This window comes from Panulirus ornatus, chromosome 73 (genome assembly GCF_036320965.1).
Source record: "Panulirus ornatus isolate Po-2019 chromosome 73, ASM3632096v1, whole genome shotgun sequence".
NCBI lineage: Eukaryota > Metazoa > Arthropoda > Malacostraca > Decapoda > Palinuridae > Panulirus > Panulirus ornatus.
In genome coordinates, this window is record NC_092296.1 from 15,271,582 (window position 1) to 15,288,974 (window position 17,393).

Here is a 17,393-nt window from a genome sequence, read left to right on the forward strand (position 1 = left end):
AATCAACGACTCACCTGGATAATTAACGACTCACCTGGATAATCAACGACTCACCTGGATAATCAACGACTCACCTGGATAATCAACGACTCACCTGGATAATTAACGACTCACCTGGATAATCAACGACTCACCTGGATAATCAACGACTCACCTGGATAATCAACGACTCACCTGGATAATTAACGACTCACCTGGATAATCAACGACTCACCTGGATAATCAACGACTCACCTGGATAATCAACGACTCACCTGGATAATTAACGACTCACCTGGATAATCAACGACTCACCTGGATAATCAACGACTCACCTGGATAATCAACGACTCACCTGGATAATTGAAGTCGTTCTGGACGACCCTTGCAGCCTGGGGTCGGGTGGTGGTCGTCCCCTGGAGTCGTCGTGGCTCTCCCTCGTCAGCACGACCTGTCGTTGACCTGTGTCTGGCCTCAGACCTCACCAACAGTATGGCCACCGTCCCGCCAACAATCCCCACCACCACCATCACCACCACTCGCCCCAGCACGCTCTCCATCACTGCCGGAGACGGGACAGAGGAGAGCCTTAGTGTAAGCGGCAGTTCTCCAACAATCTCCAACAATGTGGAGACAATCGTGGAGGAAGGTTCGTCGGCATCTTCAACAATCTCCATCACTGCGGTAGACGTGAGAGAGGGTTTATAACAGCAGCCTCCACCAATCTCCATCACTGCCAGAAACGGTGGGGAGAGTTAGCGTCAATCTCCAACACTGTGATACACGGGAAGGAAGATGATTATGAATGTACATTGATCTCCAACACTAGGGAAAGAAAAGGAGAGGAAAGTTAGTGGCAATCTTCAACAATCCCCAACACTGAGAGAGACGGGCAGGACGAATAATAAGTCATCTCCAACAATCTCCAGCGCTAGGCGAGATGGAAAAGACATTACTCTCTCTCTATATCAATCTATCTATATCTATATCTATATATATATATATATATATATATATATATATATATATAGATATATATTCTTTTTTTTTTTGTCGCTGTCTCCCGTGTTTGCGAGGTAGCGCAAGGAAACAGACGAAAGAAATGGCCCAACCCACCCCCATACACATGTATATACATACGTCCACACACGCAAATATACATACCTACACAGCTTTCCATGGTTTACCCCAGACGCTTCACATGCCTTGATTCAATCCACTGACAGCACGTCAACCCCGGTATACCACATCGCTCCAATTCACTCTATTCCTTGCCCTCCATTCACCCTCCTGCATGTTCAGGCCCCGATCACACAAAATCTTTTTCACTCCATCTTTCCACCTCCAATTTGGTCTCCCTCTTCTCCTCGTTCCCTCCACCTCCGACACATACATCCTCTTGGTCAATCTTTCCTCACTCATTCTCTCCATGTGACCAAACCATTTCAAAACACCCTCTTCTGCTCTCTCAACCACGCTCTTTTTATTTCCACACATCTCTCTTACCCTTACGTTACTTACTCGATCAAACCACCTCACACCACACATTGTCCTCAAATATCTCATTTCCAGCACATCCGTCCTCCTGCGCACAACTCTAGCCATAGTCCACGCCTCGCAACCATACAACATTGTTGGAACCACTATTCCTTCAAACATACCCATTTTTGCTTTCCGAGATAATGTTCTCGACTTCCACACATTCTTCAAGGCTCCCAGAATTTTCGCCCCCTCCCCCACCCTATGATCCACTTCCGCTTCCATGTTTCCATCCGCTGCCAGATCCACTCCCAGATATCTAAAACACTTCACTTCCTCCAGTTTTTCTCCATTCAAACTCACCTCCCATTTGACTTGACCCTCAACCCTACTGTACCTAATAACCTTGCTCTTATTCACATTTACTCTTAACTTTCTTCTTTCACACACTTTACCAAACTCAGTCACCAGCTTCTGCAGTTTCTCACATGAATCAGCCACCAGCGCTGTATCATCAGCGAACAACAACTGACTCACTTCCCAAGCTTTCTCATCCCCAACAGACTTCATCCTTGCCCCTCTTTCCAAAACTCTTGCATTCACCTCCCTAACAACCCCATCCATAAACAAATTAAACAACCATGGAGACATCACACACCCCTGCCGCAAACCTACATTCACTGAGAACCAATCACTTTCCTCTCTTCCTACACGTACATATATATATATATATATATATATATATATATATATATATATATATATATATATATATATATATATATATAGGAGGGTGGATGTGCTGGAAATGAGATGTTTGAGGACAATGTGTGGTGTGAGGTGGTTTGATCGAGTAAGTAACGTAAGGGTAAGAGAGATGTGTGGTAATAAAAAGAGCGTGGTTGAGAGAGCAGAAGAGGGTGTTTTGAAATGGTTTGGGCACATGGAGAGAATGAGTGAGGAAAGATTGACCAAGAGGATATATGTGTCGGAGGTGGAGGGAACGAGGAGAAGAGGGAGACCAAATTGGAGGTGGAAAGATGGAGTGAAAAAGATTTTGAGTGATCGGGGCCTGAACATGCAGGAGGGTGAAAGGAGGGCAAGGAATAGAGTGAATTGGAACGATGTGGTATACCGGGGTCGACGTGCTGTCAATGGATTGAACCAGGGCATGTGAAGCGTCTGGGGTAAACCATGGAAAGTTGTGTGGGGCCTGGATGTGGAAAGGGAGCTGTGGTTTCGGTGCATTATTACATGACAGCTAGAGACTGAGTGTGAACGAATGGGGCCTTTGTTGTTTTTTCCCTAGCGCTACCTCGCACACATGAGGGGGGAGGGGGATGTTATTTCATGTGTGGCGAGGTGGCGATGAGAATGAATAAAGGCAGACAGTATGAATTATGTACATGTGTATATATGTATTTGTCTGTGTGTGTATACATATGTATTTGTCTGTGTGTGTATATATATGTATATGTTGAGATGTATAGGTATGTATATTTGCGTGTGTGGACGTGTATGTATATACATGTGTATGTGGGTTGGTTGTGATATTCTTTCGTCTGTTTCCTTGCGCTACCTCACTAACGCAGGAGACAGCGACAAAGCAAAATAAATAAAAATAAATAATATATATATATATATATATATATATATATATATATATATATATATATATATATATATATATATATTCTTTCTTTTTCTTCTTTCAAACTAATCGCCATTTCCCGCGTTAGCGAGGTAGCGTTAAGAACAGAGAACTGGGCCTTTGAGGGAATATCCTCACCTGGCCCCCTTCTCTGTTCCTTCTTTTGGAAAATTAAAAAAAAATAATGAGAGGGGAGGATTTCCAGCCCCCCGCTCCCTCCCGTTTTAGTCGCCTTCTACGACACGCAGCGAATACGTGGGAAGTATTCTTTCTCCCCTATCCCCATATATATATATATATATATATATATATATATATATATATATATATATATATATATATATATATATATATATATATATATATATATATATATATATATATATATGGGGTGAGAGAGTATCATTAAATTTTAGAGAGAATAAAAAGATGTTCTGGAAGGAGGTAAATAAAGTGCGTAAGACAAGGGAGCAAATGGGAACTTCAGTGAAGGGCGCAAATGGGGAGGTGATAACAAGTAGTGGTGATGTGAGAAGGAGATGGAGTGAGTATTTTGAAGGTTTGTTGAATGTGTTTGATGACAGAGTGGCAGATATGGGATGTTTTGGTCGAGGTGGTGTGCAAAGTGAGAGGGTTAGGGAAAATGATTTGGTAAACAGAGAAGAGGTAGTGAAAGCTTTGCGGAAGATGAAAGCCGGCAAGGCAGCAGGTTTGGATGGTATTGCAGTGGAATTTATTAAAAAAGGGGGTGACTGTATTGTTGACTGGTTGGTAAGGTTATTCAATGTATGTATGACTCATGGTGAGGTGCCTGAGGATTGGCGGAATGCGTGCACAGTGCCATTGTACAAAGGCAAAGGGGATAAGAGTGAGTGCTCAAATTACAGAGGTATAAGTTTGTTGAGTATTCCTGGAAAATTATATGGCAGGGTATTGATTGAGAGGGTGAAGGCATGTACAGAGCATCAGATTGGGGAAGAGCAGTGTGGTTTCAGAAGTGGTAGAGGATGTGTGGATCAGGTGTTTGCTTTGAAGAATGTATGTGAGAAATACTTAGAAAAGCAAATGGATTTGTATGTAGCATTTATGGATCTGGAGAAGGCATATGATAGAGTTGATAGAGATGCTCTGTGGAAGGTATTAAGAATATATGGTCTGGGAGGCAAGTTGTTAGAAGCAGTGAAAAGTTTTTATCGAGGATGTAAGGCATGTGTACGTGTAGGAAGAGAGGAAAGTGATTGGTTCTCAGTGAATGTAGGTTTGCGGCAGGGGTGTGTGATGTCTCCATGGTTGTTTAATTTGTTTATGGATGGGGTTGTTAGGGAGGTAAATGCAAGAGTTTTGGAAAGAGGGGCAAGTATGAAGTCTGTTGGGGACGAGAAAGCTTGGGAAGTGAGTCAGTTGTTGTTCGCTGATGATACAGCGCTGGTGGCTGATTCATGTGAGAAACTGCAGAAGCTGTTGACTGAGTCTGGTAAAGTGTGTGGAAGAAGAAAGTTAAGAGTAAATGTGAATAAGAGCAAGGTTATTAGGTACAGTAGGGTTGAGGGTCAAGTCAATTGGGAGGTGAGTTTGAATGGAGAAAAACTGGAGGAAGTGAAGTGTTTTAGATATCTGGGAGTGGATCTGGCAGCGGATGGAACCATGGAAGCGGAAGTGGATCATAGGGTGGGGGAGGGGGCGAAAATTCTGGGGGCCTTGAAGAATGTGTGGAAGTCGAGAACATTATCTCGGAAAGCAAAAATGGGTATGTTTGAAGGAATAGTGGTTCCAACAATGTTGTATGGTTGCGAGGCGTGGGCTATGGATAGAGTTGTGCGCAGGAGGATGGATGTGCTGGAAATGAGATGTTTGAGGACAATGTGTGGTGTGAGGTGGTTTGATCGAGTGAGTAACGTAAGGGTAAGAGAGATGTGTGGAAATAAAAAGAGCGTGGTTGAGAGAGCAGAAGAGGGTGTTTTGAAGTGGTTTGGGCACATGGAGAGAATGAGTGAGGAAAGATTGACCAAGAGGATATATGTGTCGTAGGTGGAGGGAACGAGGAGAAGAGGGAGACCAAATTGGAGGTGGAAAGATGGAGTGAAAAAGATTTTGTGTGATCGGGGCCTGAACATGCAGGAGGGTGAAAGGAGGGCAAGGAATAGAGTGAATTGGAGCGATGTGGTATACCGGGGTTGACGTGGTGTCAGTGGATTGAATCAAGGCATGTGAAGCGTCTGGGGTAAACCATGGAAAGCTGTGTAGGTATGTATATTTGCGTGTGTGGACGTATGTATATACATGTGTATGGGGGGGGGGGGGGGGGGTTGGGCCATTTCTTTCGTCTGTTTCCTTGCGCTACCTCGCAAACGCGGGAGACAGCGACAAAGTATAATAAATATATAAAATAAATATATATATACATATATATATATATATATATATATATATATATATATATATATATATATATATATATATATATATATGATTAATAGAGAATATTAATGAGGATTAATAGAGAATATCAATGATGATTAATAGATAATACTGATGATGATTAAGAGAATATTAATGTTGATTAACAAAGAATATTCATGATGATTAATACAGAATATTAATGATGATTAATAAAGAATATTAATGGAGATTAAGAGGATATCACTGATGATTAATAGAGAATATCATTGATGATTAATAGTAATATTAATGATTTAATAGAGAATATTAATGATGATTAAGAATATTAATGATGATTAAGAGAATACTGATGAACGAATATCATTGCATCAGACACGGGTCGTCCCAGAACTGTACATTAAGGCCATAATGGTGTAACCAACCCAGACCATTATAATAACCAATAGACAACGTAAAAGCCAATGAACTCAATACTGTTCAACACAGATACGTCCACACAAAACATTTTCTTTCCACCACTGACCATAACACGTCATTTTCTTTTTATTTCTACCGTGTACAGTTCTGCCGTTCTCTACAACAAACTGTCGTCCTCTACAACGAACTGCCGTCCTCTACAACGAACTGCCGTTCTCTACAACAAACTGTCGTCCTCTACAGCGAACTGTCGTCCTCTACAACGAACTGCCGTCCTCTACAACGAACTGTCGTCCTCTACAACAAACTGTCGTCCTCTACAACGAACTGCCGTTCTCTACAGCGAACTGTCGTCCTCTACAACGAACTGTCGTCCTCTACAACGAACTGTCGTTCTCTACAGCGAACTGCCGTTCTCTACAACGAACTGTCGTCCTCTACAACGAACTGTCGTCCTCTACAGCGAACTGTCGTCCTCTACAACGAACTGTCGTCCTCTACAACAAACTGTCGTCCTCTACAACAAACTGTCGTCCTCTACAACGAACTGCCGTCCTCTACAGCGAACTGTCGTCCTCTACAACGAACTGTCGTCCTCTACAGCGAACTGTCGTTCTCTACAACGAAGTTCGTCTTAGTTCCCAGCTGCTGTTGCTGTAGTTGCCAACTGTTGCACAGCCAATAAAAACTTTTGTTGTTCCACAGTTTACCTCGATAATGTACCTGCATTCTGACCACATCCTGTCCTGCTAATATGAAGGTTAGGCGTCGAAATGACAGGTCCCCTACCCTCCTGTGTACATTGGCAACACGACGTACTTCAGTTACCCTTAGCAACAGAAAACGTGTCTTCCGTCTCTACATACATACATTGCTCGCAATATAAATCATTTACGTAAACATTATTGGCGATTTGGATATAATTTTGTTTATAGAAAATATAGGATTTCAGAAAACACGATGATTATAACAAATAAATAAATATATATATATATATATATATATATATATATATATATATATATATATATATATATATATATATATATATATATATTTTTTTTTTTTTTTTTTTATACTTTGTCGCTGTCTCCCGCGTTTGCGAGGTAGCGCAAGGAAACAGACGAAAGAAATGGCCCAACCCCCCCCATACACATGTACATACACACGTCCACACACACAAATATACATACCTACACAGCTTTCCATGGTTTACCCCGGACGCTTCACATGCCTTGATTCAATCCACTGACAGCACGTCAACCCCGGTATACCACATCGCTCCAATTCACTCTATTCCTTGCCCTCCTTTCACCCTCCTGCATGTTCAGGCCCCGATCACACAAAATCTTTTTCACTCCATCTTTCCACCTCCAATTTGGTCTCCCTCTTCTCCTTGTTCCCTCCACCTCCGACACATATATCCTCTTGGTCAATCTTTCCTCACTCATTCTCTCCATGTGCCCAAACCACTTCAAAACACCCTCTTCTGCTCTCTCAACCACGCTCTTTTTATTTCCACACATCTCTCTTACCCTTACGATACTCACTCGATCAAACCACCTCACACCACACATTGTCCTCAAACATCTCATTTCCAGCACATCCATCCTCCTGCGCACAACTCTATCCATAGCCCACGCCTCGCAACCATACAATATTGTTGGAACCACTATTCCTTCAAACATACCCATTTTTGCCTTCCGAGATAATGTTCTCGACTTCCACACATTCTTCAAGGCCCCCAGAATTTTCGCCCCCTCCCCCACCCTATGATCCACTTCCGCTTCCATGGTTCCATCCGCTGCCAGATCCACTCCCAGATATCTAAAACACTTCACTTCCTCCAGTTTTTCTCCATTCAAACTCACCTCCCAATTGACTTGACCCTCAACCCTACTGTACCTAATAACCTTGCTCTTATTCACATTTACTCTTAACTTTCTTCTTCCACACACTTTACCAAACTCAGTCACCAGCTTCTGCAGTTTCTCACATGAATCAGCCACCAGCGCTGTATCATCAGCGAACAACAACTGACTCACTTCCCAAGCTCTCTCATCCCCAACAGACTTCATATATATATATATATATATATATATATATATATATATATATATCGTTGATCAAATCTACAGTACTTCTTCACGCCATTACCCAATAAATTCTATGTAAATTACAGACATATCTCGTCTGATAACGAAACTCCATTGCCCACATGCAGAGTGTTAATGAGTTGTTAGATGCAGTAACTTGATGTTAGCATCCTTAATGACCTAGGCAGTGGATGGTCGTACAGCCGAACTAACCACAACCCTTACTCCATCCTAACTACTTCCCTCCAGCAGTCAAACATGCCCCAGTAAGTGGATGACCCTCATTTGTCTCCCTGTAAGTGGTCAACAAACCTACAATCTCGCCATGAGTTACGGCCTCCCGACCCTCACTGTGGTGCCCAACTTACTGTGAGAGAACTGGTGGTCAGTTGGGCTCACACAGACACTGTAGCTTCCCGGACCCTCAGTAGTTTGGTCATATGAAGACCTTCACCCACCCACTGCCTGGCCATCTGCCTGGAGTGGATCTGTGGCAGGTTCGAGACACACACACACGACCTCTGTGGTCCTCAACCTTCGTGGACCCCACGAAAGATTCCCACCTGCTCCATCATAATACAGTCATCACTACAGCAGTCAACACCCGAGTGCAGTGGAGTAACTACGTAGTTCAGTACTCCCGAGCGAGCCCTCACCTGTGGCGTCCCGCAGGAGACACAAGACGGACCGCTTCTGTTTCCTCCTCGTTACAAATACCTGGTGGATGTACCTGCTCGATGGAAGGGGCTGGACGACTCCGCCATTGTTGTCAGCGCTGACAGCAGCTCTCCAGGCAACACCTCCCCCCCCCTCACAACACCCTTGACAACCTCCACAACTGAACCACCACCAACCACGCTAACCATCAACCTACACCACGACGATTGTCATGCAAACTACCCCCTCCTCCTGCTTCCAGTCCTGCACAACCTCCTCCTGCTTCAGTGACCCCCATGGTCAATACATGTTCACTTCCTGGGCAGAAGACGGGAAGTACAAGTAAATCACTTGGTCACTACCTGCACCACACCTGGTCACAGGTAGTGACCTGTACCACACCTGGTCAGTAACAAGGAGGGTGAGAGCTGGGGGACCTTGAGTTCCTCCTGAAAAATCAATAAAGCGATCACATTACAAGTTGCCCCTCTCAACCAGTCACCTCCTGGGACACCAACTTCTGCCCCGTCTAATTGTGAGGGAGGGAGGGAGGGTAGTGTGGAGGGTAGTGTGGAGGGTAGTGTGGAGGGTAGTGTGGAGGGTAGTGTGGGGGGGCAGTGTGGAGGGCAGTGTGGAGGGCAGTGTGGAGGGTAGTGTGGAGGGCAGTGTGGAGGGCAGTGTGGAGGGTAGTGTGGAGGGTAGTGTGGGGGGGCAGTGTGGAGGGCAGTGGGGAGAGTAGTGAGAAGGACAGTGTGGAGGGTAGTGTGGGGGGGGCAGTGGCGAGGGTAATGTGCAGGGCAGTGTGGAGGGTAGTGGCGGGGGCAGTGTGGAGAGCAGTGGGGAGGGCAGTGTGGAGGGCACTGGGGAGGGTAATGTGGAGGGCAGTGTGGAGGGTAGTGTGGGGGGGCAGTGTGGAGAGCAGTGGGGAGAGCAGTGTGGAGGGCAGTGTGGAGGGCAGTGTGGAGGGTAGTGTGGGGGGGCAGTGGGGAGGGTAATGTGGAGGGCAGTGTGGAGGGTAGTGTGGGGGGGCAGTGTGGAGGGTAGTGTGGAGGGTAGTGTGGGGGCAGTGTGGAGGGCAGTGTGGAGGGCAGTGTGGAGGGTAGTGTGGAGGGTAGTGTGGGGGGCAGTGGGGAGGGCAGTGGGGAGGGCAGTGTGGAGAGCAGTGGGGAGGGCAGTGTGGAGGGCAGTGTGGAGGGCAGTGTGGAGGGTAGTGTGGGGGGGCAGTGGGAGGGTAATGTGGAGGGCAGTGTGGAGGGTAGTGTGGGGGGGGCAGTGTGGAGGGTAGTGTGGAGGGTAGTGTGGGGGCAGTGTGGAGGGCAGTGTGGAGGGCAGTGTGGAGGGTAGTGTGGAGGGTAGTGTGGGGGGGCAGTGGGGAGGGCAGTGGGGAGGGCAGTGTGGAGAGCAGTGGGGAGGGCAGTGTGGAGGGCAGTGTGGAGGGCAGTGTGGAGGGTAGTGTGGGGGGCAGTGGGGAGGGTAATGTGGAGGGCAGTGTGGAGGGTAGTGTGGGGGGCAGTGTGGAGGGGCAGTGTGGAGGGCAGTGTGGAGGGCAGTGTGGGGGGCAGTGGGGAGGGTAATGTGGAGGGCAGTGAGGGTAGTGTGGGGGGGCAGTGGGGAGGGCAGTGTGGGGGGGCAGTGTGGAGGGCAGTGGGGAGAGTAGTGTGAAGGGCAGTGTGGAGGGTAGTGTGGGGGGGCAGTGGCGAGGGTAATGTGGAGGGCAGTGTGGAGGGTAGTGTGGGGTGGCAGTGGGGAGGGTAATGTGGAGGGCAGTGTGGAGGGTACTGTGGGGGCAGTGTGGAGAGCAGTGGGGAGGGCAGTGTGGAGGGCAGTGGGGAGGGCAGTGTGGGGGGCAGTGGGGAGAGTAGTGTGAAGGGCAGTGTGGAGGGTAGTGTGCAGGGGGGGCAGTGTGGAGGGTAGTGTGGGGGGGGGGCAGTGTGGAGAGCAATGGGGAGGGCAGTGTGGAGGGAAGTGTGGAGGGCAGTGGGGAGGATAGTGTGAAGAGTAGTTTGGAGGGTAGTGTGGTGGACAGTGGGGAAGGTAGTGTGGAGGGCAGTGTGGAGGGTAGTGTAGAGGGCAGTGTGGAGGGCAGTGTGGAGCAGTGTGGAGGGCAGTGTGGAGGGTAGTGTAGAGGGCAGTGTGGAGGATAGTGTGGGGGGCAGGGTGGAAAGCACTGGGAAGGGTAGTGTGGAGGGAAGTGTGGAGGGCAGTGGGGAGGGTAGTGTGAAGAGTAGTTTGGAGGGCAATGTACAGCTAAAACATTGTGGATGCTGTCCAAATATATAGCAACGGGGATGGTGTAATAATAATAATTATAATAATAACAATAATAATGATAATAATAATAATAATGATGATAATAATAATAATAATAATAATAATAATAATAATAATAATAATAATAATAATAATAAACAACGGGTTATTCACTTACTGCAGCTTAAAGCTGAGGATATATACAACAATAAAGAGAGAGGTGTATATAAAGGTGGACGTAAAGTGTGTACACAATGGTGAAGGGAAGTTATTGTGAACTGAACGATGCTGTTCATTGTGGTGTGGACGAGGGCTCTTGCTATACCAGCTGGGATCGGCTCGGTGCAGATGTGGTGGCGAACTGCAACTCGGGGACGAGGGATTTCTGGTGGCAGGAGGTGGCGGTGGGGAGGAGAGCAGTGCAGTAGCTTCCTCCCGTAAGTAGATCAGGTCCAGGTGATGTTTGGAGGGAGTTGGAGGACCAGCGTGTTGAAGGCCTCTTGTCAGGTGGTATAATGACAGTGGATGGTCGTCCGCGTCGTACCTTCTCCTGTACGACGACGAGGAGGAGGAGGAGGAGGAGGAGGAGGAGGAGGAGGAGGAGGAGGAGGAGGAGGTAGGCCAGCAGGCGTGGGAGGAGGCACAAGTGAGTTTGAGTAGAATGAGAGGCAGTGTAGATGGTCCTGAGCTCAGGTGGAGGGAGGCCAAGCATCGTTGAGTCTACCAAGAAGGTACAGAGGAGAGCTGGACGGACGTGTTGACGTGATCCTTCCAACCCAGTCGGTCGTCCAGGGCGACGCCGAGAACCCCAGTGGACTGGAGGAGCCTGGCTGGAGCCTGGCTGGAGCCCAGTGAGGCAGGTGGGGATCGAACAGGGCGAGTCGTGATGCCTATGGTTATGGCTACAGTCCGTGGTGTGGTTGACTGGTTAACGTGGTTGGCGGTGGTTCAGTTGTTGGGGTTGTTAAGGTTGTTGTGAAGGACGAAGCCGTTGGCAGATCTGCTGTCACAGCCAACGGTCGGACGGGTTCAACCATCGAGTCATCATTATATGAGTGAGGGTCCCACCCTCCTTGTGTCCTGCGTGACGCAACGCCTGAGGGGCTGGAAGATGGAGGGGGCTGCTCGCAAGCACAACGGCTGAGGGGGCTGGAAGGTGGAGGGGGCTGCTCGCAAGCACAACGGGTGAGGGGGCTGGAAGGTGGAGGGGGCTGCTTACAAGCACCCTGACCTGAGAACACTCGCTGGAGCCACCTCCAACCCATGACATGAGACGCTTCAAGTCCAGAGTTGAAGGACGTGTTGATTACGTTGTGGCTGGCGAGGTCTCAACAGAGGCTGAGGGCCACAGAGGCTGAGGGCCACAGAGGCTGAGGGCCACAGAGGCTGAGGGCCACAGAGGCTGAGGGCCACAGAGGCCCTGCGTCAGCCTCGGTACCACAGGAACTGACAAGAAAGCTGACGAGGGAGCGGGTGCACAAGTCTTCACGTAACAGAGGGAGTGTGGATCATATACTCACTGGATAAGGCCAATCACACAATACAATGCGACATTAAACTGATGGTCGCGATGACAGACATGCGAGATAATACACTTGCCAGCATGTGGGTTTTGTTGACTTGGTGAACGTAACAAATGATCTTGCGATCATCCGGGTATTTTGACTGCCACAGTGAGCCACAGTGATGATGATGGACGGTAATGAACGTAATCTTCCCACCGAGTCTCAGCGACGTGTCGTCCAGTCCTAGCACTTCTGGCTGGGCTGGGACACCTAGCAACCGACTGTCCAGAAGGGCGTAACCCGTGGTCTGGGTTACTGGCCGCTATGTCTTCAATGTTCGCTTCCACATGTGTTCGGGCGTGTTGTGGGCGTGGTGTGGGCGTGGTGTGGGCGTGGTGTGGGCAGGAGTGAAGACTCACCGTTAGCGAGACTATAATTGTGAGTACAGTCTTGTCATGGAACTATTCAGTCCAATGGAATCTATCCATTCCCTGCAACTGGAAGTAGCGCAGCCTTGCAGCTGCAGGAGGCCCTGGGTAACACCAGGCCTCCACAGAAATTGGCTCTGGGGTATATATGATAATAATAGAATCATTAACAAACATACAGTGACCGCAAAAAATATCATTCGCTTTCCAAATATTTTCAAATACGATACATGGCTAGGACCCACCGTGGGTACCAACATATGACGCTCTTATGTGACATCATGATACAGGTGGTCGTTGAGACTTGTGTTTTGAAAGGTGTGAGAACCAGCGACTCGCCTCAGTGTGTCTCAGGCTATCTTGAGGGAGCAATATTCTTTCTTTACTCTTCCCCGTTACTGCCACTTCATGTTTGGGGAATCACCCTTCTGGGCGCAGTATTTCTCCCACTTGTGCTTCATGATGGTTGGCTTTTACAATTCTAGGAAGAAGAAAGCCTAACTTCTGGCCAGGAGTTAAGAAAATATGACTACGCGAGAGATTTCTGAGCGGACTGGGCACTCAGAACACATGATGATCAAAGGCGTCTGCTTCCTGCAACAGCTCATCAATGCCTCGCGTCATGCAGCAGATCAAGACCCCATGGATCCCAAACATGGACCTACCATACTTGAGGAACCTTGCCAACTCCATGTACACAAGTCTGCAGCTGGGAGCCACAGATGACATGACAAAACTCACAAAATACAAGTGTGACATCGCCAATGATTTGTATGAGACGAAGGACAAATATTTTTTTCACACTGTATATATATATATATATATATATATATATATATATATATATATATATATATATATATATATATATATTTTTTTTTTTTTTTGCTTTGTCGCTGTCTCCCGCGTTTGCGAGGTAGCGCAAGGAAACAGACGAAAGAAATGGCCCAACCCACCCCCATACACATGTATATACATACGTCCACACACGCAAATATACATACCTACACAGCTTTCCATGGTTTACCCCAGACGCTTCACATGCCCTGATTCAATCCACTGACAGCACGTCAACCCCGGTATACCACATCGATCCAATTCACTCTATTCCTTGCCCTCCTTTCACCCTCCTGCATGTTCAGGCCCCGATCACACAAAATCTTCTTCACTCCATCTTTCCACCTCCAATTTGGTCTCCCTCTTCTCCTCGTTCCCTCCACCTCCGACACATATATCCTCTTGGTCAATCTTTCCTCACTCATTCTCTCCATGTACCCAAACCATTTCAAAACACCCTCTTCTGCTCTCTCAACCACGCTCTTTTTATTTCCACACATCTCTCTTACCCTTACGTTACTTACTCGATCAAACCACCTCACACCTCACATCTCATTTCCAGCACATCCATCCTCCTGCGCACCACTCTATCCATAGCCCACGCCTCGCAACCATACAACATTGTTGGAACCACTATTCCTTCAAACATACCCATTTTTGCTTTCCGAGATAATGTTCTCGACTTCCACACATTCTTCAAGGCTCCCAGAATTTTCGCCCCCTCCCCCACCCTATGATCCACTTCCGCTTCCATGGTTCCATCCGCTGCCAGATCCATTCCCAGATATCTAAAACACTTCACTTCCTCCAGTTTTTCTCCATTCAAACTCACCTCCCAATTGACTTGACCCTCAACCCTACTGTACCTAATAACCTTGCTCTTATTCACATTTACTCTTAACTTTCTTCTTTCACACACTTTACCAAACTCAGTCACCAGCTTCTGCAGTTTCTCACATGAATCAGCCACCAGCGCTGTATCATCAGCGAACAACAACTGACTCACTTCCCAAGCTCTCTCATCCCCAACAGACTTCATACTTGCTCCTCTTTCCAAAACTCTTGCATTCACCTCCCTAACAACCCCATCCATAAACAAATTAAACAACCATGGAGACATCACACACCCCTGCCGCAAACCTACATTCACTGAGAACCAATCACTTTCCTCTCTTCCTACACGTACACATGCCTTACATCCTCGATAAAAACTTTTCACTGCTTCTAACAACTTGCCTCCCACACCATATATTCTTAATACCTTCCACAAAGCATCTCTATCAACTCTATCATATGCCTTCTCCAGATCCATAAATGCTACATACAAATCCATTTGCTTTTCTAAGTATTTCTCACATACATTCTTCAAAGCAAACACCTGATCCACACATCCTCTACCACTTCTGAAACCACACTGCTCTTCCCCAATCTGATGCTCTGTACATGCCTTCACCCTCTCAATCAATACCCTCCCATATAATTTACCAGGAATACTCAACATATATATATATATATATATATATATATATATATATATATATATATATATATATATATATATATATATATATATATAACTCATACGAATAAACAAACCCAAACCAAAAACAGATACGAATAAACAAAACAAAAACAGATACGAACAAACAAACACAAAGCAAAAATAGATATGAATAAACAGACATACACAACATTGATACAGCCTTGGTGCACACACACACACAGAGGGACCTGCTGTAACATACATACACCAGCCAATAAAGTGATCCATGTAGACGCCAACCCTTCATGCAAGATCAAGGAGGCTCCATTGTTTACATGGGACTCGACGAGCCAGTAAACACAACTGAAGAAGGGGAGACTTAATGAACGGGATAAAGAAAACGGCAGGTAAGTACTGAGCCTCCACATGATGATGAAGAAGAAGAAGAAGAAGAAGAAGAAGAAGAAGAAGAAGAAGAAGAAGAAGAAGAAGAAGGAGGAGGAGAGGAGGAAGAGAAGAAGAAGAAGAAGAAGAAGAAGAAGAAGAACCCGATACACCACCAGCCAGGGTTGTAGACCAAAGATCATGACAACTGTACAACCTTCCTGGATCCCCCGGGGACCCACCACGTCCTGGATCCCCCGGGGACCCACCACGTCCTGGATCCCCCGGGGACCCACCACGTCCTGGATCCCCCGGGGACCCACCACGTCCTGGATCCCCCGGGGACCCACCACGTCCTGGATCCCCCGGGGACCCACCACGTCCTGGATCCCCCGGGGACCCACCACGTCCTGGATCCCCCGGGGACCCACCACGTCCTGGATCCCCCGGGGACCCACCACGTCCTGGATCCCCCGGGGACCCACCACGTCCTGGATCCCCCGGGGACCCACCACGTCCTGGATCCCCCGGGGACCCACCACGTCCTGGATCCCCCGGGGACCCACCACGTCCTGGATTCCCCGGGGACCCACCAACCCCTGGATCCCCCGGGGACCCACCACGTCCTGGATCCCCCGGGGACCCACCACGTCCTGGATCCCCCGGGGACCCACCAACCCCTGGATCCCCCGGGGACCCACTACGTCCTGGATCCCCCGGGGACCCACCACGTCCTGGATCCCCCGGGGACCCAACACGTCCTGGATCCCCCGGGGACCCACCACGTCCTGGATCCCCCGGGGACCCACCACGTCCTGGATCCCCCGGGGACCCACCAACCCCTGGATCCCCCGGGGACCCACCACGTCCTGGATCCCCCGGGGACCCACCACGTCCTGGATCCCCCGGGGACCCAACACGTCCTGGATCCCCCGGGGACCCACCAACTCCTGGATCCCCCGGGGACCCACCACGTCCTGGATCCCCCGGGGACCCACCACGTCCTGGATCCCCCGGGGACCCACCACGTCCTGGATCCCCCGGGGACCCACCAACTCCTGGATCCCCCCGGGGACCCACCAACTCCTGGATCCCCCGACCCACCACGTCCTGGATCCCCCGACCCACCAACTCCTGGATCCCCCGACCCACCAACTCCTGGATCCCCCGACCCACCATGTCCTGGATCCCCCGACCCACCAACTGATGATCCCCCGACCCACCAACTCCTGGATCCCCCGACCCACCAACTCCTGGATCCCCCGACCCACCAAGTCCTGATGATCCCCCGACCCACCACGTCCTGGATCCCCCGACCCACCAACTCCTGGATCCCCCGACCCACCAACTCCTGGATCCCCCGACCCACCAACTCCTGGATCCCCCGACCCACCATCTCCTGGATCCCCCGACCCACCAAGTCCTGGATCCCCCGACCCACCATGTCCTGGATCCCCCGACCCACCAACTCCTGGATCCCCCGACCCACCAAGTCCTGGATCCCCCGACCCACCAAGTCCTGGATCCCCCGACCCACCAAGTCCTGATGATCCCCCGACCCACCAACTGATGATCCCCCGACCAACGAACTCCTGGATCCCCCGGGGACCCACCAACTCCTGGATCCCCCGACCCACCATCTCCTGGATCCCCCGACCCACCAAGTCCTGGATCCCCCGACCCACCATGTCCTGGATCCCCCGACCCACCAACTCCTGGATCCCCCGACCCACCAACTCCTGGATCCCCCGACCCACCAACTCCTGGATCCCCCGACCCACCAAGTCCTGGATCCCCCGACCCACCAACTCCTGGATCCCCCGACCC

General features: G+C 48.8%; 1 protein-coding gene across 2 annotated transcripts in view; it reads right to left on the bottom strand.

Moving 5' to 3' along the window:
* Positions 1-17,393, bottom strand: part of LOC139748383 (uncharacterized) — a 254,927-nt gene that overhangs the window by 106,357 nt on the left and 131,177 nt on the right. For both annotated transcript variants that reach the window (XM_071661499.1, XM_071661498.1), the window contains one exon: positions 335-541. In XM_071661499.1, the coding sequence (XP_071517600.1) occupies positions 335-539 (205 nt within the window). In that variant the 5' untranslated portion in view covers positions 540-541. The remainder of the gene's footprint in view (positions 1-334; positions 542-17,393) is intronic.